This window comes from Cibotium barometz, chromosome 63, assembly GCF_041138505.1.
Source record: "Cibotium barometz isolate CiBa-2024 chromosome 63, ASM4113850v1, whole genome shotgun sequence".
Taxonomy (NCBI): domain Eukaryota; kingdom Viridiplantae; phylum Streptophyta; class Polypodiopsida; order Cyatheales; family Cibotiaceae; genus Cibotium; species Cibotium barometz.
Window position 1 is genome coordinate 14,155,119 of NC_141108.1, and position 26,564 is coordinate 14,181,682.

General features: G+C 44.8%; 1 protein-coding gene across 4 annotated transcripts in view; it reads right to left on the reverse strand.

The window, feature by feature from the left end:
* Positions 1 to 20,978, reverse strand: part of LOC147603723 (protein RIK-like) — a 28,876-nt gene extending 7,898 nt beyond the window's left edge. For 3 of the 4 annotated variants that reach the window (XR_015265582.1, XR_015265581.1, XM_086796401.1), the window contains exon 1: positions 20,668 to 20,965. Coding sequence is in view for 1 of the 4 variants with exons in the window: in XM_086796401.1 (XP_086652527.1) it covers positions 20,668 to 20,729 (62 nt within the window). In the remaining 3 variants the exon portion in view is untranslated. Of the gene's footprint in view, positions 1 to 20,667 lie in introns of all 4 variants that reach the window. The other variant, XM_086796402.1, reaches the window with a different exon arrangement.
* Between the last annotated feature and the right edge of the window lie 5,586 nt (positions 20,979 to 26,564).

Sequence of the window (26,564 nt, forward strand, 5' to 3'; positions counted from 1 at the left end):
GGAGTCACACACTCAACTTGATGAGTTGACTTATCCCCACAACTCTCTCTCTCTCTCCCTTGTTTTCTCTGTGTAAGTCTCCCACATGAAACCCTAATTAACTCTCCCATTCAATTGGTATCAGAGCCAGAACTTCCAACAATGGTGGTGTCGAATTTGCTGTAGAGGAGAAGAAGGTGCAGGCGCTGATTTTTCTCCCCTGGCTTAGGTAGCAAAGCAAGGCGTGTGCTGTCTGTGTGAGCGTTGAACGTTGGGCTGTCTATGTGAGCGTAAGGCTGTGTGAACGTGGGGAAGCGTGTAGAAGCGCTGGCCACTTAGGCGAAGGGCAGGCGTGTCAGCGCTGAGCAGCCAGGCGTCCAATGAAGGCGGACATGCAAGACAGCAACACGTCGACTGTAGAAGGTCGCAGGCAGGTGGAGGCGGCGAAGGCGAGCTCGAGCGACTGGTGGCGTTGAGGCGTTTGGTCGCTAGTCGGCTGGCTACTAGGCGAAGGCAGGCGGGCATCCATCGAATACGCCTACGAGCAAACCCGTAGTGCGAAAGGGAGGCAGGCGAGCGTGGAGCTTTTCGTGCATCCATTCGTGCTTCCCCGTGGCACGCCTCACCAACTGGCGTCCTTGCGTAGAGATCGAAGTGCGGGCGCCTCTGCAGTCGGAAGCTCTGCCCGTTGTTTTTTCGTGCGCCTGCATCTTAGGCACCTACAGCAGCAGCCACGCTGCCCAACCAGGCAGCGCAGAGGGCTGCCCAGCCATCCGTACATCTGCAGCTACAACAGCATCATCACGACCTCCTTCTTTCCTGCAATCAGAAATCGCCTGAGGAATCCTTCACCAGAACAGCTGCAACAAAAAGAAAAATCAAAAATTACAAGGTATTTGCCTCAATTTTTTGGGATTTGCAATTGAGCAGGTACAATCATTAATTGAGCAGGTACAGGTGCCAAATTGCTCAATTTTTGAGCAAAATTGGCACAAGTGGGTGACATTGGTCACAATCAGGATCAATTTGCAGGAAATTGGATGTCAAAATTTGGGGCTTTTGATGTAATTGTGCAATTAAGCATTCATACATGCTGTATGATGTGAGAAATCGCACATTCGGGCAAAATTGCAGCAAATTGCAGTGCAAATCAAGGGGCTTTTGTGCCGATTGGATTGATTTGCATGCAGGCACTCGTATTGGATGCTTTGGGCAATGTGTTGATGCCTGTCAAGCACTCAATGTGCCTGTAAATCAAGGGGCTTTCATGTATTGGATGTATATGTGGCCAGGGGGAAGCACTGTGAAGACTCTGGATGCCTTCATGTGCGTCAATGTAACATGTATGATCAGCAATTGATCTTAGATCAAGGGGCTTTTCAAGATTTTATGCTTGTTAAGCTTGGCAAAGCAGCAGGCAAGACATTTATGCCTTGAATCCTCAGAAATCAGCTTGCAATCAAGGGGCTTTTGCCCAATTTCTGTTCGGGACTGTTGTATGCAGTGTTCGGGACTGTAAAAGTCTGATTTTCACTCATTTGGACAGCCAGGAGGGCATTTATTGCTACTGTACCTGTTGGTACAGATTTGGTACAGCTTTGTACAAGTTTTGGCATGGCTGCACATTGATTTGAGTGAGGAAAAGGTTCATTTTCAGCTGCTGTACTTGCCGGTACAGATTTGGTACATCATTGGTGAGCACTTAGTACTGCTGTACAGTACTTTGGAAGGGCAACAGAGCACATTTAAGGTGCTGTCCTAAATCTGCAGCAACCAGATTTTGGTGATTTCATCACATAAAGTGGGAGTAGAGTTGCATTTGTGCTTCTGCAGTGGGAGATATACTTTGGGAGAACAACTGTGAGCACTTTGTGTGCTTTTGGTGCAGTGTTTGCACATTTTGCAGGGAGTCAGGCATTGACAAATTGCATATTGCTATGGCAACCACAGGTGAGAGCTCTTCATTGCTTCACATCAAGAAGCTTGAAGGCTCACATAACTATGATATTTGGCAAACCCAATGCTATAATGTGTTGCTCCAGAAGAAGCAGCACAAGCCCATCAAAGAAAGGGGTGTAAAGCCCGCTTCTCTTACTGCTGAAGAGTGGGAAGATATGGATGAGCTGGCAAGATCCACCATCATGTTGTCTGTGTCAGACACTTTACTTTTCAGCATTCGTGAAGAGAAGACAGCTTGGGGAATGTCGCAAAGATTGCAGGACTTGTATGCCCAGCAAAGTGCCTCAAGCAAAGTGTATTGGTTGAAGAAACTCATAGGTCTTCAAATGAAGGAAGGGGCGTCTATGGCAGCCCATCTAAATGAGTTTAATGGTATTGTCAGCCAAGTTATAAATCAAAAGTTGGCAATGGACGATGAGTTCAAAGCCACCTTTCTCTTATGCACTTTGCCAGAGAGTTGGGACACACTCAGGACAGCCACTAGCAATTCAAATGCTATGCTGTCATATGCAGATGTTGAGGGTGCTCTTCTTCAAGAGGAGATGAACAGGAAAAACAACTCTGTTGGAAAGTCCAATGCAATGAATGCACGTGGGAGATCCCAGCAAAGGGGTAAAAGCCAAGAACGGGGAAGGAGCAAGTCTCGCTCCAAAAAGGACTTGGAATGCCATTATTGTGGCAAGAAGGGACACATCAAAAAGCAATGCTACAAATGGAAAAATGATCAAAAGGAAAAGGGAAAAGGCAAAGACAAAGACAAAGATGAAGCCAAAGGGCAAAAGTGGAGTCAAGATTGAAGAAATCAATGTGTCACATGCAGGTGACAGTGAGGATGAGGTCCTATTCACGTCTTCACTTGATGCCCATTCACTTCTTACAGGAGATGGTCATGGTATGCACTCATGGATCATTGATTCAGGTGCCTCCTTTCATGTCACAGGTTGCAGAGACTTGTTTGTCAGGTATACTGCTGGCAATGGAGGAGTAGTTTATTTGGGTGATAACCATGCATGCAAGATTCTTGGCAGAGGTGATGTGAGGCTTGTGTTTTCAGATGGCTCACAGCTTATGCTCCATGATGTCAGGCATGTGCCTGAGATCAAGAAAAACCTGCTTTCTACTGGACAGCTTGATGATGCTGATTATGTTACCACATTTGGTCGTGGAAAGTGGAAGATTAGTAAGGGCTCACTGGTTGTTGCCAGAGGCTCTAAGGTGGACACTCTTTATTTCATGCATGTAGGTGTTTGTCACCATGCTAATGTAAATGCAACTGAGCTGCCGGAAATCTCTATGTGGCATAGCCGGTTGGGACACATGAGTGTCAAGGGAATGGAGGAATTGTCTCGTTTGGGTTACTTGCCTTCTCTAAAGTTTTCAAGTTTTCAGTTTTGTGAGCATTGTATATATGGCAGGCAACTCCAGTGCCCCCACAAGAAAGCTCTTGGACAGAAAGATGCTCAGTTAGAGCTTGTACATACAGATGTATGTGAGATGCCTCAGCTTTCTTTGGGCCAGAGGAAGTATGGACAGGGAAGCCTCCGTCATACAAGCACTTGAGAGTGTTTGGTTGCGTTGCATACGTGCACATACGCAGGGAAATGCGCACCAAACTTGATCCTAAGTCTCACAAATGCATATTCCTAGGATATGGTGACAGAGGTGAAATGGGGTATAGACTTTGGGATCCCGTGAATAGAAAGATTATACGTAGCAATGATGTCATTTTTGATGAAACATGCATGTATAAGGAGCCTGCAAGGCAACAGGAGCCTGGCAGAGTCATCTTTGATGATGATGGACATCATGGACAACAACAAAGGGCTGTAAATCAGCCATTACAGCAGCAAAACCAGCCCTTAAATGGTGCTGAAAATGGTCCAAATGGACAGCCAGAGATGGCAGAAGATATCCCTATGGATATACCACAGTTAGAGGAGATACCGGGCATGATATTTCAACCTTATGGCATGGAACAGGAGCCACCAATAGGTGATATGCAGGCTGGACAGCAACCTGCAAATGATGGTCATTGGATACGGAGGTCCACAAGACCCTCCAGAGCCCCTGACAGGTTTGTTCCAGGGGTTGACTACTTGATGCTTACTGACTGTGGGGAGCCCTCATGTTATAAGGAGGCTTTACAGAGGGCAGACAAGGCTCTTTGGGAGCGTGCCATGAAGTCAGAGATGGATTCTCTGCACAAAAATGGAACATGGAAGTTGGTGCATTTGCCTGCAGGCAAGAAGGTTTTGCGATGCAAATGGGTTTACACGCTCAAAGTTGCACCAGATGCAAAGCCAAGATACAAAGCCAGGTTAGTGGCTAAGGGCTTCAAGCAAGAATATGGTGTGGACTTTGATGAGATCTTCTCTCCAGTGGTCAAAATGACCACACTTAGAGCTGTATTAGCTTTGGTTGCACATGATGATCTAGATTTGCTTCAGATGGATGTGAAGATGGATGTGAAGACTACATTTCTTCACGGTGATCTCCATGAGGAGATATATATGCAACAGCCAGAGGGTTATGCAGTGAGTGGAAAGGAGAAGCTTGTATGCAAGCTGAAAAAGAGTCTTTATGGGCTCAAACAGGCACCAAGGGAATGGTATCATAAATTTGATACATTCATGAAATCTCAGGATTTCAGGAGAAGTGACATAGATCACTGCTTATACACCAAGAAAGCTTTGGATGGCAGTCTATTGATCCTCATCTTGTATGTTGATGATATGTTGATTGCCGGGAAATCTCGTAAGGAGATGGATGCCTTGAAGAAGAGGCTGCATCAAACCTTTGATATGAAGGATTTGGGTGATGCAAATCACATCTTGGGTATGCGGATACTTCGGGACAGAAATCAGCATGTGTTGTATTTGTCTCAGAAGGAATACATTGGCAAAGTTTTGCAGAGGTTCAATATGGATGGGGGGAAGAAGACTAGTACTCCTTTGCCTCCATATGTGAAACTCAGTGCTATGGACAGCCCACAGTCAGATAGTGGCAGGGCTGATATGGCCAAGATTCCGTATGCTTCAGCTTGTGGCAGTCTCATGTATGCCATGGTTGCTACTAGGCCGGACATTGCATTTGCAGTGGGAGTGGTTTCTAGATACATGGCCAACCCTGGCAAGAAGCATTGGGAAGCAGTGAAAGGTGTCATGATATACCTGAAGGGCACACAGGATATGTGCATTTGTTTTGGCAAACAGGATGCATTAGTGCATGGTTACACGGATTCGGATTATGCCGGTCATCCAGATAACCGGAAGTCTACTACCGGTTATGTGTTTACATTCACAGGAGGTGCTGTGTCATGGATATCCAGGATGCAGAAGTGCACAGCCTTATCTACTACAGAGGCCGAGTATATTGCAGCCACAGAGGCTTGCAAGGAGGCATTATGGCTATCTCGGTTAGTGGTTGATTTGGGTTATACAGGGGATATTCCATTGTTGCATTGTGACAGTCAGAGTGCCATCCAGTTGGCAAAGAACCCTGTCTTTCATGCAAAGACGAAGCATGTGGATGTGAAGTATCACTTCATCAGAGAGGTGATAGAGAACAAGCAAATTCAGCTTGTTAAGATTCACACGGATGACAACCCGGTTGATCTGTTGACAAAGAGTTTGCCTCTGGAGCAGTTTGCTCATTGCAGACACTTGATGGGCATTGGATGAGGCCAGTTTCAGCCTTGATATGGCCTTGTATATTATCATGTACATGCTGATTTTTCTTTTCCTTCATTTAAGGGCACTTTGCCTTTAAGTGGGAGGTTGTTGGGGTAAAGGCATTATGCCCACCCTTATAGTGTGTACAAGCCCATAAGTTATAGTACATAGTACACTTAGTACTTTTAATGTACTAAGTGCACTATGTGTACTAGTGCAATATACATGTGTGATAGGGGAGTCACACACTCATCTTGATGAGTTGACTTATCCCCACAACTCTCTCTCTCTCTCCCTTGTTTTCTCTGTGTATGTCTCCCACATGAAACCCTAATTAACTCTCCCATTCAGACAATTCCACCATACCAATTCACAGTGAGGGCTGGATGGAGATCATGTTAGCAATCATCTCCTCTCTGTACACTATGTCAGGGCCTCTGTTGTGGGTGTGCCCGCCCAGTTTTGCTGTGTCCCCATTTTTTCCTCACTTCCGGGTGTTATGCCCTAGCCGACTGAAGATATGCTAGCCGACTGCCCATTTACTGGCCGACTGGGCTGGAGCAGGTCATGGGCTGCTGTCAGCCTGTTTTGTGCTGGCCGACCAGCAGCCTGGGGCCATATAAAATGCCCCCCTCCCCCACACTGTTCATTGTATATTCCGGGATTTCATTGGTGTATAGGTGGCTGAAGCTTGGAGACAGTGGGATGTCGAGAGTTTGCCGATTTAGGTGCTGATTGGAGACTATTTTGGACTATACGGGACTTGGAGATTGGGTAGAAGGCGGCCATCATCGTTGGACAGCCACCTTGCATTCTATTTGCAACCTCTTCTTCTTCTTTTTTCCCACCCACCCTCCCTTCACAAGACCTTGTGAACCCTTGAGATGGCTGAGAAGCACATGAAGATCCCAACACTCCCCACGTTCCCGATGGACCGCCAGTTGGACGAGAACAACTACGGCATATGGAAGGTAATGATGGAATCTGTTTTGGAGTCCTATGACTTGGCTGATTTCATTGTTGTTGGGGTTCCACGGCCGGAGTTAGAGTACGGGGAGTTACCCTCTATTCGGAAGGAACAAGAGGCACAGGCACAGTTATGGGATCGTGTCAATGCTAGAGTCCGTTCTTTCACCTTCATCAATTGCACACCACAAGTGATCAATCATATAAAGCATATGACGCTAGCCAGAGGTATTTGGCAGCATTTGGCTTCTCTCTACAACAGCGTATCACCCCTTGGAAGTTCAGACGCGGGTAATGAATCCTGCAAAGTCGTCAACAATGCGGGAGCACATCAACAAGTTGCAGGCTCTTCAGCACGAAGTTCTCCAGGCAGGGAAAGAGATATCATCAAAGGATGTGGCCATAACGTTGCTGCCACATTTGCCCTCTCAGTACTCAGCCTTTTACTCTTCGTTGATCACTACTGGCAGGCTCAGCACCATCACATGGAAGGAGCTTGTGCCCATGGTCTTAGACCAGGAAGAGCGATTCTCGAACTCTCCACAGGGCGGAGGTTCTGAGGCCTTCACTGGCCAACGGTCGAAAGGCCGTAATAACAACAACAAGGGCAAAGGGAAGGCTTCATCGGAGATGTCTTTTGAGAAGAAGCCTGATTCAGACCGAGAAAAACTGAAGGCCGAGAGGACCTGTAATGATTGTGGCGAGAAAGGCCACTATTGGAGGAAGTGTCCCAAGCGGACTGGGAAGAGTGCTAATTCTTTAGCTTCAGCTGCAAAGACTCCAGTCTTTGTGCACTTGGAGATGTTGGACACAGATGCTTCTTCTTCTTCGAGCGAGGAGGTAGTTGGCTTCACCGCAAAGGATACTCGGGAATGGATTCTTGATAGTGGTGCTTCTAGGCACATGACTCCTTCCCGTGACTTCTTTCTGGATCTGAAACGGCAGTCAGGTCGCATTTTCATTGGCGACAATTCCACCATACCAATACACAGTGAGGGCCGGATGGAGATCATTCCCGATGGCAAAGGGGGGAAGCATTCCTCTCGTGTTCTTTACGTCCCAGCACTTGGTTTTCATCTGTTGTCAGTGCATAAGGTGTGTAAGATTGGCTTCCGGGTGGAGTTTGAGGAGCATTCTGTTGCTCTACGGGACCGCGAGACTGGCCAAGTTGTTTGGGAAGGCGGAATGGAGAACGGTATATACAAACTCTCCGCACTCTCCTCTTTGACAGGTTCTCAAATTGGTGATTTGTGGCACTTTCAATTTGGCCACTTGAATGTGGATGCGCTGCGGCGAGCTTTCCGGGACCAGATGGTGGTTGGCTTGCCAGATGTTGGCAACAGGCAAGGACGCTGTAGTTCTTGCATTCATGGTAAGCAACATAGGGAATCTTTTCCGAAGCGGGCTTCCAGGCGGGCTTCGAAACCTTTGGAGTTGGTACACACTGACTTGTGTGGACCTATGCAGATGCATCCTTGGGAGGTTCTTTGTACTTTATGCTGCTTGTTGATGATTGTTCCAGATTCACATGGGTTTATTTCCTTTCAAAGAAGGACCAAGCTTTTGCTTGGTTCAAGGAGTGGCATGTGATGGTGGAGAAAGAGTCTAGCTTGCAGGTGAAGACTCTTCAGGCTGACAAAGGAGGAGAATTTTCTTCCAATGCTTTCGTGAGATTTTGTGCGGAACATGGCATGAAGCGGGAGCTGGCCAATACAGGTTCACCATCAGAGAATGGAATAGTTAAACGTAAGAACAGGACTTTGGTGGAGATGGCAAGGACGATGCTGGAGCATCGTGATCTTCCTCGTCCACTTTGGGGAGAGGTTGAACGTAAGAACAGGACTTTGGTGGAGATGGCAAGGACGATGCTGGAGCATCGTGATCTTCCTCGTCCACTTTGGGGAGAGGTTGTGGCTACGGCTGTCCATATCCTCAACCGTTCTCCGACGACTTCAGTACCGAGCATGACTCCCTTTGAGGCATATTTTGGCAGGAAACTTGATGTCTCCCATTTCCGTGTGTTTGGGAGCAATGCATATGTTCACATTCCGAAGCAGCAGAGGGGGAAGCTCGACTCAAAGTCCCAAAAGCTTGTCTTTGTGGGTTATAACTCTCTTTCCAAGGGATACAGGATGTATGATCCAGAGAGGAACAAGGTTGTTGTCAGCAGGGATGTGGTCTTTGATGAGCATGTTCCGGTTTCCACTGTTGATGAGCCGCCACTTCTTGGAGACCCAGAAGATTCTGATGATGATTCCCAGTCCATTGTTCCAGCTGGACAGCCTCAGTCGGTTGAGGAGGTTGAGCCCGCAACTAGAGATGAGCCCCCGCAACAGTAGAAGGCTCCGCGTTCTGTTCAAGTACCCAGGTGGTTGGTGGACACCCTTCGGGAGTCAAGTGTCACGGAGCTTCCCTCCGAATGGACCACAGAGGACGGACCTCAAAGATCGCACAAAGTTCGTGATAAAAGTCTTTCAACGGAGCTTTTACAGGTAAACTATGCTTTGATGTCTCGTATTATGCGGGACAAAGAGCCCACTTCCGTCAAGGAAGCCCTTGCACAGGATACTTGGAGGAAAACCATGCATGTGGAACTGGATGCCATTGAGAAGAATAACACTTGGGAGTTGGTACCGTGGCCGTCGGTCTGTCATTGGTGTCAAGTGGGTCTTTAAGACCAAGTATACGTCAGATGGGTCGGTGGACAAACACAAAGCCAGACTTGTGGCTAAGGGTTATGCTCAACGGCCTGGCATCGACTACGAGGATACCTTTGCACCAACAGCGAGGATGACCACGATTCGGACCGTTCTTGCCCTTGCTTCTTCACAGCCCAATGAGACTTCAACGGCGTCTGCATGGGCCTCAAGCAAGTCATGAACATTCCGCTGCAGAGAGACAAAGAACCCCCTCTGGGTCTGCCAGATCTCCAATCCCAAGAAGAAGTGGAGTAAGCCTAAATCGGTCATCTCAAACTCCTTTGACAAGGCAGCCTTCGTCATTATTGCAATGTGCTCCATATGACCGCCGATGAGAATGAGGTCATCCACATAAAGGGTGATCAACGTGACCATGCCGCGTCCCCGAAAGAGATACAGGTTGGGATCTGCAACCGATCTCTGAAATCCAGTCCGTAGAAGGAAGGAATCAGTCTTCTGATTCCAAGCCCTGGGAGCTTGCTTAAGACCATACAAGGCCTTCCGCAACCTGTAAACCATCCCCTTTGATCTTGGAACCTCAAAGCCTGGAGGTTGCTCAACAGACACCTCCTCCTGCAAGTCTCCATTAAGGAACGCAGATTTAACATCCATCTGATATACGGGCCACTGACGCAAGATTGCGGATCTTGCGATAAGGTACGAAGGATCTTGGACTCTTCTACACCACTAGAGGTGACACGAAGGAACGAGTTCGACTCCAAGGTTGGAGTGACTCAGATTGGGGAGGAGATCCACATCAGGCTACAGTTTTTCCCTCGGCTCAGGAGTGGTTTCATGGAGCAGCAAGAGGTAGTCGACTATTGCCTTGTCACCAACAGAGGCAGAGTACTGGGCTGCTTGTGGTGCTGCTTGCGAGGTTGTGGGGCTACGGAGGTTGCTTGGCGAGATTGGGTTTCCACAGAAAGATCCCACGGTCATCCGGTGCGATAACCAGAGCTGTATCGCTATTGCTTGGAACCCGGTCTTCCATGCCCGGACCAAACACATAGAGATACAATATCACTTTGTTTGTGAGAAGACCTTGGTTGGTGACATCTTGCTTCTTTATTGTTTGACGGAGGACAATGTGGCGGACCTCTTCACGAAGTCTCTACGTCAAGCTATGCTCCAACGGCACTCCACCTCACTGGGGTTGGTTCCACATCCAGGAGCTCAGAGGGGGTGTTAGCAGTCATCTCCTGTCTGTACACTATGCCAAGGCCTCTATTGTGGGTGTGCCGGCCCAGTTTTGCTCTGTCCCCATTTTTTCCTCACTTCCATGTATTTTTTCCATTTTTTTGCTTGGTGTGGGAGGTTGTTTTGTGCCTGTCGACTGTATTAGATGCTGGCCGACTGGACTCTGCTCCCCGACTTCATGTTCTGCCCTGGCCGACTGAAGATATGCTGGCCGACTGGGCTGGAGCAGGTCGTGGGCTATTGTCGGCCTGTTTTGTGCTGGCCGACCAGCAGCCTGGGGACATATAAAATGGCCCCTTGCCCCCCCACACTGTTCATTGTATATTCCGGGATTTCATTAGTGTATATAGCAAAGTTACACCAGTTTCTCTCTCTCTTACATTTGTGTATTGCTCTCTACAACAGTTGTCTTTGTTTCCGCTGTGCATTCTGACAGATCATTCCCGATGGCAGAGGGGGGGAGCATTCCTCTCGTGTTCTTTACGTCCCCGCACTCGGTTTTCATCTGTTGTCAGTGCATGAGGTTTGCAAGACTGGCTTCCGAGTGGTGTTTGAGGAGCATTCTATTGCTCTACGGGACAGAGAGACAGGCCAGGTTGTTTGGGAAGGCGGAGTGGAGAACGGTATATACAAACTCTCAGCACTTTCCTCTCTTACATGCTCTCAAATTGGTGACTTGTGGCACTTTCGGTTTGGCCACTTGAATGTGGATGCGCTGCGGCGAGCTTTCCGGGACAAGATAGTGGTTGGCTTGCCAGATGTTGGCAACAGGCAAGGACACTATAGTTCTTGCATTCATGGTAAGCAGCACATGGAATCTTATATACCTAGATGAATCCAGAAACATGCCCAAATTCACCTTTTAGGAACGTGCATGCTATATACTCATGGTAGTCAAGCCACAAGACTTTATAACTATCAACTCCATTATGCATAGTATGGACTAGATACTACGACATCCCCACTAACGTTATCAGTGCCCAATAGTGGGTGTAGAACTCTGTATCAAGATATGCTCTCACACACGCACTCCACACACACACACACACATGAGCATATATTCACACAAAGCCCTTCGTACTGAGTTTCTGTCAAACCTCCGGAGATGCAGGGCAGACTCGGCCATAACGAAGCCTAGCACTAAGGGAAGTAGCAAATAGGAAGAATTAGTACAGTAAATAAGTAGTTGATAGGGCAAATGCACCGCTAAAGATAGAAACAATAAGCACAAGGAATCTTTTCCAAAGCAAGCTTCCAGGCGGGCTTCGAAACCTTTGGAGTTGGTACACACTAACTTGTGTGGACCTATGCATACGCCATCCTTGGGAGGTTCTTTGTATTTTATGCTGCTTGTTGATGATTGTAGCAGATTCACTTGGGTTTATTTCCTTTCCCAGAAGGACCAAGCTTTTGCTCGGTTCAAGGAGTGGCATATGATGGTGGAGAAAGAGTCTGGCTTGCAGATAAAGACTCTTCGGGCTGACATAGGAGGAGAGTTTTCTTCCAATGCATTTGTGTGGTTTTGTGCAACACATGGCATCAAGCGAGAGCTCGCCAATACAAGTTTGCCTTTAGAGAATGGAGTAGTTGAGCGTAAGAACAGGATTGTGGTGGAGATGGCGAGGACGATGTTGGAGCATCATGATCTTCCTCGTCCACTTTGGGGAGAGACTGTGGCTACGGCTGTCCATATCCTCAACCGTTCTCCGACGACTTCAGTACCGAACATGACTCCCTTTGAGGCGTATTTTGGCAAGAAACCAAATGTCTCCCATTCCGTGTGTTTGGGAATGATACATATGTTCACATTCCAAAGAAGTAGAGGGGGAAGCTGGACTCAAAGTCCCAAAAGCTTGTTTTTGTGGAATATAACTCTCTTTCCAAGGGATACAGGTTGTATGATCCGGAGAGGAACGAGCTCGTCGCCAACAGAGATGTGGTTTTTGATGAGCATGTTCTAGTTTCCATTGTTGATGAGCTGCCACTTCTTGGAGACCCAGATGATTTTGATGATGATTCCCAATCGATAGTTCTAGCTGGACAGCCTCAGTCAGTTGAGGAGGTTGAGCCTACAGCTGGAGATGAGCCCCCGCAGCAACAGGAGGCTCCGCGTTCTGTTTGAGTACCCAGGTGGTTGTTAGACACCCTTCGGGAGTCAGGTGTTACGGAGCTTCCCTCCGAATGGACCACAGAGGACGGACCTCGCAGATTGCATACAGTTCGTGACAAAGGTCATTCAGCAGAGCTCTTACAGGTAAACTATGCTTTGATGTCTTGTATCATGCGGGACAAAGAGCCCACTTCCATCAAGGAAGCCCTTGCACAAGATACTTGGAGGAAAGCCATGCAGGTGGAACTGGATGCCATAGAGAATAATAAAACTTGGGAGTTGGTTCCCAGGCCGTCGAAACGGTCTGTCATTGGTGTCAAGTGGGTCTTTAAGACCAAGTATACGTTAGATGGGTCGGTGGACAAACACAAAGCCAAACTTGTGGCTAAGGGTTATGCTCAGCGGCCTGGCATCGACTAGGAGGATACCTTTGCACCGACAACGAGGATGACCACAATTCGGACCGTTCTTGTCCTTGCGTGGCCTGTATTTCAGATGGATGTGAAATCTGCGTTCCTTAATGGTGACCTGCAAGAGAAGGTGTATGTTGAGCAGCCTCCAAGCTTTGAGATTCTAGGATCAAAGGGAATGGTTTATAGGTTGCAGAAGGCCTTGTATGGTCTTAAGCAGGCTCCCAAGGCTTGGAATCAGAAGATTGATTCCTTCTTTCTACGGACTGGATTTCAGAGATCAATTGCAGATCCTAACTTGTATCTCTTTCGGAAACGCGGCATGGTCATTGATCATCCTTTATGTGGATGACCTCATTCTCACTGGCGATCATGTGGAGCACATTGCAGTGATGAAGGTTGCCTTGTCAAAGGAGTTTGAGATGAACGATTTAGGCTTACTCCATTTCTTGGGATTGGATATCTGGCAGACCCAGAGGGGGTTCTTTATCTCTTAGCAGCAGTATGTCCATGAGTTGCTTGAGGCCTTTGGGATGGAGAACTGCAAACCTATGACATCACCGATGGACCCGAACACGAAGCTTACAGTGAATGTTCCTTGTGAGCCAATTGATGCCTCTTTGTGCTGGAAGCCAGTTGGTTCATTGATCTGGTTGCTAAACACCAGATTAGACTTGAGCTTTCATGTGGGACTGTTGAGCTCGTTTATGCCGACGCCGTTGAAGTCTCATTGGGACGCAGGATTGCAGATCTTGCGGTATCTGCGGGGTACAAAGGATCTTGGACTCTTCTACGACACTGGAGGAGAAACAAAGGACCGAGTTCAACTCCAAGGTTGGAGTGACTCAGATTGGGGAGGAGATCCAGACACGAGGAAATCTACATCAAGCTACAGTTTTACCCTCGGCTCAGGAGCTGTTTCATGGAGCAGCAAGAGGCAACCAACTTGCCTACTGTCCAATGGAGTGACAAGAGAGGCATGTGGAGTTAGATCTTCCAACTTTTGGAGCCATACACACTCCACAATAGTTGTGAATGTTGCGCTGTACTCAACCTCACTAGAAGTGGCCATTGTCGCTGCTTCTTGCTGAGCCATGAAATGCATGAACTTCCAAGAAGGAAACAATTGCCACTAGTTGACACCCACCCTAGTGTCATAACATCTTGCCCAGTCACTATCAGTGTCGACGGTCAAGCATAAAGAAGACGCATTGCCATAAAACAATGCAAAGTCCTGACTGCCTTTAAGGTAACGAAAGGCACGCTTCACAGCTTGCCATTGCCTAGTGCCAGGGCAATCCATAAATCTGCTCAACTGTGACACAAGTAGTGCATAGGTAAATAAGGCATCCCACAGCCTGTTGATAAGTGGCAACATTAATTGGCTCGGAAGAGTCCTCAAGTGATAGTCGTAAGCCTAGTTCCATAGGAGTAGAAATAGGTTTGCAATCTGTCATTTGGAACCTTTCTAAGAGCTGCTCAATGTATCTCCTCTGAGATAGCATGATGCCCCCCTCAACTGGTATAAATTGAATACCCAAATAGTAATGCAAAAGCCCCATGTTTGTAACATCAAATGCATGCTGTAATTCAGCTGTGAAAGCTGAAATTTGTCCCTCGTTAGGGCCTGTCACTAGTAAATTATCCACATAAAGGTTCAGGATTATGAAATCATCTCCTTGTTTGCGAACATTTTGAAAAATATGAGAGATTAAAGTACGCATGAATCTTTTGATACCAAGCATGAGGGGTGTGTTTAAGGCCATAAAGTGCTTTACACAATCTGCATACTTTATGTTGTGCACCTTGCTGAACAAAGCCAGGAGGCTATGTTACATAAACCTCCTCCTGCAAATCACCATTCAGAAAAGCAGTTTTGACATCCAATTGATGCACATTCCAACCTTTATGCGTATCCAATGCGACAATAGTGCGTATGGTAGTAGGCACAAAAGTTTTCTCATAGTCTATGCCCTCTCGCTGGGCATACCCTTTGGTGACTTAACAAGCCTTATAGCGATCAATCGAGCCATCCAGCTTGAGTTTCAATTTATACACCCACTTTGTGCCTGTGTCACGCTTGCCTTCAGGCAACCTTCAAGCAAGCCACATAACTCCCATGTAGCATTCTTTTCAATGGAGGCCAACTCCGAATGCATGGCTGTAACAACCCAATTATCATTCTCCAATGCATCAAAATGAGAAAGTGGCTCCCCATTACATGCGGTAGCAACAAGGGCTGTGTCAACAAAATGAGATGCATGTCGAGAGGCAGCGCATGTATGACCCGGCGTAAGTGTAGGGACCTTGCTGCCATGCAAGGTGTCAATGAGCCAACGGGGAACCCTCTTTGAGTCATGAATTGTTGCATCCTCTTCAACCAATGCATCACCCATGGCATCCTGATCAAAGTGTGGCAGATCTGGAGCAATATGGGGAATGTGGCTGCTGATTTTGCTAATTTTCAGCAGCAACAATGGGCTGATTTGGAGTCAAAGCAAGCTCAACAGGTTCAACCCCTGTACCAAATAATGGCCCCAATGTATCAAAAACATTTGCGGCATCAATTGATGGTTGTAGCCTACATGAAAGCATATATTGTATCTCTATGTGCTTGGTTCGGGCATGGAAGATCGGGTTCCGAGCAATAGCGATATAGCTCTGGTTATCGCACTGGATGAGCGTGGGCTCCTTCTGTGGAAACCCAATCTCGCCAAGCAACCTCCGCAGCCACACAACCTCACAAGCAGCACCACAAGCAACCCGCTACTCTGCCTCTATAGACGACAAGGCAATTGGTTTGCAACCATTTAAGTGCCTAATGATGAAACCGCGACCGGCCTCCACCAATCTCCCTCAAGAGAAGGCTAGGACTTCCTACACAATCCCATAGGCCCATATCTAACTCCAACGTCCCATACCGCCAAAGCCTGCCCATAGGCCTTCGACACACCAACCTACGTATTCGCATGAGCATGTCTACTCTCCTGGTCCAAGCAATACCTCAATGGTGCATCCGCACAACCAAGCTGAGGGAGACCTCTTGGCCATACTCGTCAGCCCCGTGCTTGACATTTTGGAGAGAGGTATACCATCTACTCGGAGCTGATGTTGCTCCCATGTTTTTATGTTCTTAGTATTCCATAACGAGTTTCCATGGACAGTTTTGTATCACCCCAGTGAGATAGCTATATTTATGTTTTCTTTCTGTTTTATTTTCCATTCCATGATGAGATATGCCATGGACATTATTGTATCACTTTGGTCTCATAGGCCCATTGGGTCTTTAGTAGACGCTTAATCTCTCTCTCTCTCTCTCTCTCTCTCTCTCTCTCTCTCTCTCTCTCTCTCTCTCGTCACACCGACCCTCCTGTACGCGCTTCACACCGACCCTCCTGTACGGAGCTCCAATTTGGGGACCCAGTATACATCACAGATCTCAGAGAGGGACAAATGAGGGATGGAGACAAATGGAGAGACCACTTATTATGATGATTGCCCGCATGATTCGGAGCAAATCATCAGTACCACGTGAGATTGTTCGGGCTGAGCTTGGTGCCCCACCAGTAGTAACCGAGGCCCTATTCCAAGCAGTTACGTTTTTACAGCGGCTATGGGAGCTCCCTCAGCAGAGGTACTCCCGATCGGCATTGACCTCATCCATACAGCTGGCAGAGGATGGAGACACTCATTGTTGGTACGCTCAGATGAGATCATGGTTTGACCTACATGGTTTGCGGATAGAGGCACTACCACCCTTCCAGTACAGTCTGGATTGTCCATTTTTGGATCTCACCCGCTCGGAGCAAAACCGCGTGATCAGGATAGATATCATCAGAGTGGACACAAAGAGGACATGGACTAGCCCCCTTGAGCCCTTGGGCACGAAAATGGCTCATTACAAGAGCCATTTTCTACACCTCTCACCGGATGATTTTATCACCCGCCCGGCGTACATGGATGTACACCTATCACATGGGATACGTTGTGCCATTGGACAAATCTGGACCTCATCACACCAACTGCGGATTGAGACAAGGCGATATGTGCATCAGATCGCGGATGTCCGCATTTATCAGCTATGCTACCAGGAGGTAGAGACAGAGGAACACTACATGTGCCGATGAGGAGATCCGAGGGAGATATCACTGCCTCTTCCGAGAGGGTTTTGGGCCGTTACGCAGGGTCATGGAGTTTGAGGATCAGAGATGCCTGGGATTGTTTCTACTTGAGCTCAGGAGACACAAAGAGACCCTCTTGGCAGACAGGAGGCCGAGCCATGATGTACCTAGACAGAGGACCCTGACAGATTTCTTCGACACCAGCACCAGCAACCCAGCCCCCACACCTCCTAATACCTCCTCCATTGGGCCATCAAGGCACCGACCACACTCCCAAGGAGTCACCACTGATAGAGCAGTTATCTTATGTCGTGCCCGTCGGCCACGCCCACCAGGATCCCGACCACGGCATCCTCACCATCGCCAGATCAGAGCCATTATTGCTCGGCATCAGAGGCGCCTACCTCGCTTCTACGACCTCTCCATTCTAGACAGCCCCATGGCGGAGATACTTGATCTAAGGAGAGGGCAACACTTCAACTGATCAGCATACATGGATCTACCTTATATACATTTTTCAATATTTTCTACTCAATATCATCTCGGAGTCTTACAGTTCTGTTCTTATAACTGTAGGACAATCAGTTTATTGTACTTTTTAGTCTCATTTAGTTGTTCTCTTTGATGAGACACCAACTTCAGATGTACTCTCAGTTTTGGTCTCATAGGCCACTATGGCCTCTTAGAGACATTAATATATCATTTCATTTCTCTCGGTGCTATTGCTGCTTGCTTGACTAAAATAGCATGCTCTTCAAGAGAGTTGGATTTGAGGTTGAGTTTGAGCTGCAACAGTATGTTTGTAGAGCCCAATAGAGTGTTTGATACTCTAAGAAGAAGAGCTCTATCCAAAAATTTAAGGACAGAATAATCTAGTCTTAATTTATTACATGCACTCTGCATTGTAGTGCATGCTGACAAGATGGCTCATCATCAGTGTGCAACAGTGTACAACAATAGAACCCTTTAGGATTTGATATTTGTCGTACGTCATGAGTCGGACTCGTGACCCCATTGTAATCCTCAATCCAGGATATGTCAGGCACAAGCTACGTAGGTCGTTCCTCAACCTTAGTTAGTGAGTGAGTCAGTCAGTTAGTCAGTCGAAATCCCTTAACCCACTTGGAGAGACTCATTCATGCATATAGATGTCATAGAAGCCTTAGGGTTTGCATCAGGACATGTTTGCATTTTGCATAGCATTCATCCCATATGCATTTAGACCACCTAGACCATTGCAAAAGCCTCATAATCTTATCTGGTATTTTTTCCATATTTTATAGTATTTATCTAGCATTTTTTCCACATTATTATCACCATTATTCATTTATTTGCAAGACATGAAGTAGTCGGCCAGTTACAACCAGCCGACTTGCTCACGTAGTGCATATAAATAGCATCACGTGCTCATCCCATCAAAGCCGTTAAGCATTTGATCCTTCAGCACAAGGAGCATAAACGATGGACCATTCAGCATAGCATCAACAAAACGCAGCACTCAGTCCCATCAGCATTCAGCGTTTTCAACATACAACCAGTTTCTAGCATTCATATCATCATTGTTTTGCTACAGCCCTTCTGATGAAGGTAAAATGCACGCATTCATTCATTTTCAGCATTCATTCATAGCCTAGAACCATATCTCAGCCTCAAATTTGCAACCTTCCTACATTCCATTGGAAGAGTGCATAAGCTTGAGATCGATCATCACTGGTGCTTCTACAGCCGTGTAGAATTCAGACCGACTCTTGGTCTTTCAAAGATCTTGTTTTTGGCTTATATACAGTCCAAAGTCATTCTCTTCAAAGTTAATAAATCAAATACTCCTAGCAATAGGAGGGGAACCTTCAATGGGTAATTTGGGACCCAATCTGGTGTACAATTCTCTCTCTCTCTCTCTCTCTCTCTCTCTCGCCTATGTATCACATATTACACCCCCATTATGGTACTGGTTGGAGCTAGACAGATCTGCATTGCATTCTTGTATACCCTACACATATAGGTTGCATACTGAGCCTCTAGCAGTAGTGCTCCATCCATCACACCCCCCCACTAGCTCAGTACTTTCATAGTTTATTTCATGTTCATTTTGTCCTTTTTTTTCTGGACATCCAGAAGACATTGACAGTTGTACATTGATTTGTCTCATAGGTCGAGTTCAGCCTCTAGTAGACGTTAATACAACTTTCTTTCTTTCTTTCTCTCTCTCTAAATCTCTTAAAATTTGAAGTGCTATAAGTGGATTGCTAAAGACTCGCGAAACTCAGGATAAAGAAGGCGGTGTGAGACTTGTGTGACAGGATCCCTTATTACGCATAATTCTGCTGCATGTTACATAATCACTATTTAAGCTGATCATTCCTCCTCTACTGAGCTTCCAATCACTCTGAACATAAGCTAAATTAAACTAGATCCACCACATCTCCACAGATGTCTGGTGCCTGGGAATCTCGCACACCAAACACTTGTCCTCATTGCTCCTCTACCATGAATGACCCTCTACTTGCCATTATAAAGTGGCTAGGCTAGAGGGCTGGTCAGCAAACTGTGCACAATGAGATAAAATGTATCAAAAGCTGTATGTGTCTGGCTGCCCACTCTTCAGCTGCTTAAAATCCTTCTGAGCCCAAACACAGCTTCTGAACCTGCCCCACAGGTGGCTGAGTATAAGACCATGTCCATGTGCATCCTAATTAAGGTACGCACGTGACAGATTTAGCACCTTGCTGTCCTCACTTGACTGTTGGATTCCACAAAGGCTTGCCTCTGAACAGAAGATAGTGTACCCTCTCGACCTTGTTATCGTGTCAATTCCTGCCAACAGCCATGAGAATGAACAACAAATATCAGTCTGGCCACAAAAAAGGTATCTTTGTCGCACTTTCTGTAAGTCATGCTGACAATTGGACCGACACTGCTGTCTCAGCTGATGTGGCTGATGGCTCCGCCCTCAATGGAAGACAAAAGCATTAACATATCCCATTGAGACTGTTGTTGCTTCTGAATTGATATGGATATCTATGGCATCTGCTCTTCACATGTAAAATTGTGCTCCCAGCTCCCACAAAAATAAAGTTCTGAGAAGGGCACCTTCCAGTGTTCTTGAGCAGTTTCCATGATCGTCATGTTATCCTAACGGCCTAAAGCACATCTCAGCCCTTAATTCACAACAACGTATTTCCTCATCTCAGCACTTAAGTAGGGCACCTTATTCCCTGAAGATCTTACAGACTCCACTCCTTGCCGTATGATAACACTTGCAGTGAGGACCAAAACGGGATGGGGGCGATGGGGATGGGGATGGGACCATCGGCATCAGGATGGAAGGTCAAAATTCCCACCCATCACCTGCGGGCAACTTTCTGTATATGATCTCAAAATTGAAACTGACTGACCATCGATATAAGGTGCAGTTAAACCTAAAAACAACCCCGCTGTATGAAAAAAATTTGCTTCATCTTGAGATAACTAATAACTGTTGACACAGAAAAACGAGCTTTCAACAACCGCTGACCATAGAGAACAAGAGATAGAAAGGAAAAAAAAGACCCTAACCTTTGCCTTGTGGTTGAAGCATTCGAATTTGCGTTGGCCTGAAGGGTCGCCTCCTCCGCCATAGCTGCACCCTGTCCAGATTCCTGCAAACGGGTGAGGCTAGGGTTTCCCGACTATGGCTTCTGAGGTAGGGAGTCAAAAGAACACAGAGAGAGAGAGAGAGAGAGAGAGAGAGAGCGCGCGAGGAGGGCACCGTAGAAACCCCAGGCGGCGGATGTGGAGTAAAAGATGAGGGATCGAGAACACATTAGCGGACGCCTGCACAATCTGAAACCCAGGCTTCACATCTATACAGCGTTCTTTTTCTTTTCTTTTTCTTTTTTGGGAAATAGTTATATATATTATATTATATAAATAAACCAATATCACCATCTCAACAACACAATGGCCTGCCAAATTCTGTGTGTGTGTGCACGCGCACGAGCGTATGAGCCAAAGATTGTCAAATCCATGAGGGGTTCTCAAAATTTTAAAATTAAATCCAACTAGATTTAGAGAGAGAAAGAGAGAGTGTGTGGTGTCAAATCCATAAGGGGGCTTTAAAAAGTGAAAATTTTGAATCAATCATACTAAAGCAAATTGAAAGAGCCTTAAAAAATAAAATAAAATAAAATTCATAATATAAGGAAGACTCACGAGAGTGGTATGGAGAGAAAAGTCTCATCGTCTTGGTATTTTACATCTCTTACATAAATGTGTGACATACCACATATCATGAGAATGCAAACCCAAGAGAAATGAACACAGAATCCAACCACAAATCCCAATTATCATCACTCTTCCTAGAAGAACCCCAAGGCTTTAAATATTCAATCATAGTTTTTTCTCGAGAGTTCCCTTAGGGAAATTGTAAAATCAACCACTAAGGCCTTTGCCTTTGGCAGGCCAAAAACCTAATACATTTCCTCCTCCTACTCTTCGAAGTAGTTATATACAAAATTTGATTCCAGTTTAGCTTGCACTCAGTGAGGAAAACATCCTCTCATAATCCTTTCTTCATCAAACAGCACCCATTTGGGTCCCTCTCTATCTACCAACCTAGCTTGAATCCTCCACTTTTGATGAATGTGGCCATAGGCCCATCTTGAGGAATACACTTCTTCCTCTACCTTCTTGGCATCCTCCTCCCTCTCTGTTAAAACCCTAAGATCTCTCTAGATAATTGTTATACATAAACATGCATAAATCAGGCATAAAACCCTAAGATCTCTCTAGATAATTGTTATACATAAACATGCATAAATCAAGCATAAACTCAACCACCCAACCACCCCCGAGCCCAAGGGATGCACACATGAATAATAATGAAATACATCATACCTCTACCTTGATGTCCCATACCATCAAGAGGTATAACTCCAATCCAATAGCATGTAGCTAAAGTGTGAAATGGTAGAAAAGTAGATATGAACCTCTACACAAGAGAGCATAACATAGCCTTGGCCTCATGGAGCCCAAAACCCCCAAGCCCCCTTGAGTGTGCCCCATACCCCTATTATATAAGAGGGCCCTCAAGTGACTCTTGACTCTCCATTTCCCATGTGTGACCCTTGGATGCCTGACCCTAACCTTAACCCTTAAGGTTAGTCCTAACCCATGCTCCACTAGAGCTTGTTCCCATGCTCCCATGCTCACAAGCCTAATGTGGGTTAGCCTCCTAGTATATGCACACATAATGTGTATATAACATAGCACACATAATGTACATATAACATACATCCTCTCTCTCAAAACATTGCACTTTTGCAATGAAAAGAAGGAGAACTACGCTGAACAATCTCAACTGACTCCCAAATCGAATTCTCAATTTTCCTATCTTTCCACCTAATTTTAACCTCAGGGATTAGTCAACTACAAAGTTTCCTTTCCTTGAATTCAAGTACCTTATCAGGTTCATGTAGAACATAGGATAATTCATCGACTTCAACGAGTTCTTAAGGAGTAATGTTATCCTCACCTCCTTGTTTCCCTTTCAATCTATCGATATGAAAGACTGGATGAACTCTAACAATTGGAGGTAGATTCAGTTCATACGCAATCGTGCCAATCCGACGTATAACTCGAAATGGACCACAATATCTAGGAGATAAATTCGAGCATTTTCCTATTGACCAAGTCTGAGAATCTTTAGGAACATTAAAATAAACCAACGCTCCTGGTTCAAAAGACCAAGATGAGCGTCCCCTCAGCATGAAACCGTGCCCTATCATGAGCACTCCTGATAGGATCCCGAGCTTCGGTCAGCATTTCCTACATATCTTGCAAGAAATCCCTCGATGCATCAAGCTCGATGTCCTTAAGATCGGTGCCCTGGGTTGATACCCATACATAAGTATGCACGGACTAAAAACCAATAGCCGTATATTTAAAACTGTTATAGGCAAATTCCATCATTAGAAGATATTTTTTCCAATATGATGATTTTCTAAAGATATATGCGCGAAGCATATACACTATAATCTGATTCATACACTCTGTTTGCCCATTAGACTACTGCGGCGGATGATCAGAGCAATTCACATTCAAAGTAACTTCCTCGTTGTAAACCTTTCGGAATAAAGTAGGAAAGCATGGCATTATAACAGCAGAAACCAGGGATTCATCGGCGCCCCGACATACCCACGTTTGCATATGGAATAATCGACGTCTCGAGTTACCCATATCAACATAGAGAGTCATCAACGTCTCGATGAGACACATATGTCCATCCGTAAACCTATCAGGTTGATTGTGTAAATCACCTAAAGTACGGAACTAGAGAAAGAAATGCCAACAAAGGAAGAATCCAAATTTCCTTATCCAAATACAACAAGATAAACTTGTTTAAACTCTAAAGAAAGAGATTTCAATAAGTGAAAATGTCGATGAGATTACCCTCATCAAAACATGTAGGCTATAGATAAAAGATGTTTATCTAGAGAATGCCCACACTATAACTTCAGTGAATTTAGAAAATAAGATTATCTTTGAATGTTGAAGTCAACATACTAAGTGAGGTAAGCAAAGCAACAATCTTGAGCCTAAATTATCCCATAAGATAATATATGTGAGGCATCACTAGCGTCCCATACCACCATGATACCACCCATACATACCTTAACAATTTGAAACTCCCTAGTATGCCGTCTATGAATAAAATCCTGTATAAAAGGAATAAGATGGCCTTATCTAGACTTTCACATACTAAAACTGTCTCTATATACTCGAGACTACATCAAGGAATAACTCCTTCTGAGTACATCATTAGAAAAGAAATTGAATTATTGGCGTCTTTCTAATGATAACTACCCAAAACACAATAAAGTTAGGATAGAAAAATAACTCACCCTAGATCTAAGTAACTAGGTATCCGAGTTGGAATATGTAGAAGAGTACAAAAAATATACTCTAAAATTACGTGCAAAAAACGAAGGCAAATGCTACCTTCAAAGCACATGTAATTATTCAAAAGATCCTTATAAAACCATGGATAAAAGCATAGAAGCTCCTTAAATCCATAAAAACCATAGTTGATCATAAAAATCAATGCATACCATCTAATGGACATAAATCATGCCAAAAGAAGCATTTAAATTAGTGGCCAACTTATCAATCTGGAGTATATGAACATTGTGTTGTTCAAATAAAACTCCAAAGTAAGAAAGTGAAACACATGTGTGTAGCACTCAATAAAAAACCCTAGACATAAGTGATCTAGGGAGCACCTGATGAGTCCATATAAAACTTGGAAAACATCCAATAAAATCCACCAAAACAAACCGATCAACTAACCCATGATAGAGGCTTAAGAAATTAAGCACAAACCACACTTAAATAAGTGCAAAAATAAATTATCATGGAAAAGTGTTAAAGATGAAACACACTTTGAACGTAAATTATAGCCATCAAAAGAAATTAAGGAACGTGTCCAAAAAGATTGGCTAAACAATGGTAAAAAATCATGAATACATCGTTTAGAATTAATCCAAACATAAATATCCATTAATACGAGGTATATTAATAATATGCGAATAACCCACATCTATCTAATGTCAGCACGAGAAAACGTACTTCAACATTAAATAACCCTCGAAAATATTAAATTCTCGAGAAAAATAATTATCATGATTTTTTTCTATTTTTTCCTAATTTTATAGGGCCTCAAAATATAATAATTTTGAATTCCACCAAACCTATCTTATGGCATTCCAAACCTATATTTTTCCAAAAAAAATTTAGCAATTTAATTTATCAAAATACCATTGATATTTTAAAATACCAATTTTTAGGATTTCTAAAAATAATTTCAGAATATTTCTAATTTTCTCTGAGAATCCCATCGTTCACGAAATTTCCAATTCCGCCCGACAATTCTCAAATCCAATGAAATTTTTTAATTTTAATGGATTTTTCTAATTTTTTGGGTACAAAAATATAATTTTAAAGGAATTTGAATGGTTACGGCGGGCGCCCGAATGGACACACCACATGCCAAACACCAACCCCACATTTTTTTGAAATTTAAAATAACCTTTGTCTAATTTTTCCCTACTTTTCAGGAATTTTTTGAAAAATTTTAAATTACCCGAACGCATTTAGAATATGAACGGTCAAAAAATTTCGGAATTCCAACGGTTTTCCCGGAATACCGAAAGCCAAAAGTTTTGGGAAAATGAAAAGACAAAAAAAATCGGAATGTGAAAGGTCAAAGGTTTCCGGAATACGGAAGGTCAAAAGTTTTTCCGGAATTCGGAAAGCCAAAAGGTTTTGGGAAAACGGAAAGCCAAAGGTTTTCCGGAAAATGAAAAGCCAAAATTTTTCAATAAGAAATTTCCATGAATTTTTCAGAGATTTTTTAACCTCAAATTCCAATTTTCTGAATTTTTTAAGGCTTTTTTCCCAAGCTTTTTTCTTGAAAAAAATCTCTAAAAGCTTTTTTTTTAATAAAAAACTCATTTTTTAAAAAAAAAATAAGCTTTAGCTTATATTGCATTTTGATTTTTTAAAGGGGGGCGATTTTTTCATTTTTTTCACACATGGGAAATGGAGAGTCAAGAGTCACTTGAGGGCCCTTCTATATAATAGGGGTATGGGGCACACTCAAGGGGGCTTGGGGGTTTTGGGCTCCATGAGGCCAAGGCTATGTTATGCTCTCTTGTGTAGAGGTTCATATCTACTCTTCTACCATTTCACACTTTAGCCACATGCTATTAGATTGGAGTTATACCTCTTGATGGTATGGGACATCAAGGTAGAGGTATGATGTATTTCATTATTATTCATGTGTGCATCCCTTGGGCTCGGGGGTGGTTGGGTGGTTGAGTTTATGCCTGACCCTAACCTTAACCCTTAAGGTTAGTCCTAACCCATGCTCCACTAGAGCTTGTTCCCATGCTCCCATGCTCACAAGCCTAATGTGGGTTAGCCTCCTAGTATATGCATACATAATGTGTATATAACATAGCACACATAATGTACATATAACACTCTCATTGCTCTCCCAATGTAATCTCCTTGGTGTTGTCTTCCTTCTCGAAAGTGTTATCGCCCCCATCCACTTCTTTTTTATCTTCCTCCTTTGTCTCTTTATCCTTCCTTGATTAGCCCCATAACTTGTACTCGATGTCATCCTCATTCAACCCCATTCTTATATTCCTCCTTTGTCTCCTTACCCTCTTGATTAGCCCTAGAACATGTGTTCAACTTAGTCCTCATTCAACCCCTTTCCTGAGTCTCTCTTATCCTCTTTCATTCGATAAATCACCCCTTTGTTCCTTGAGGGGAATGGGGTGTTGCCTTGAGAAGCTATGTTGCCAACTCTTCTCCATGACTTCTTTTTTACTTGACTCCACTCATCCCCTTTAGCCTCCTTACCCTTACATGTGCTTGTACCACCCTCCATTTGTCTGGCCTTCAAG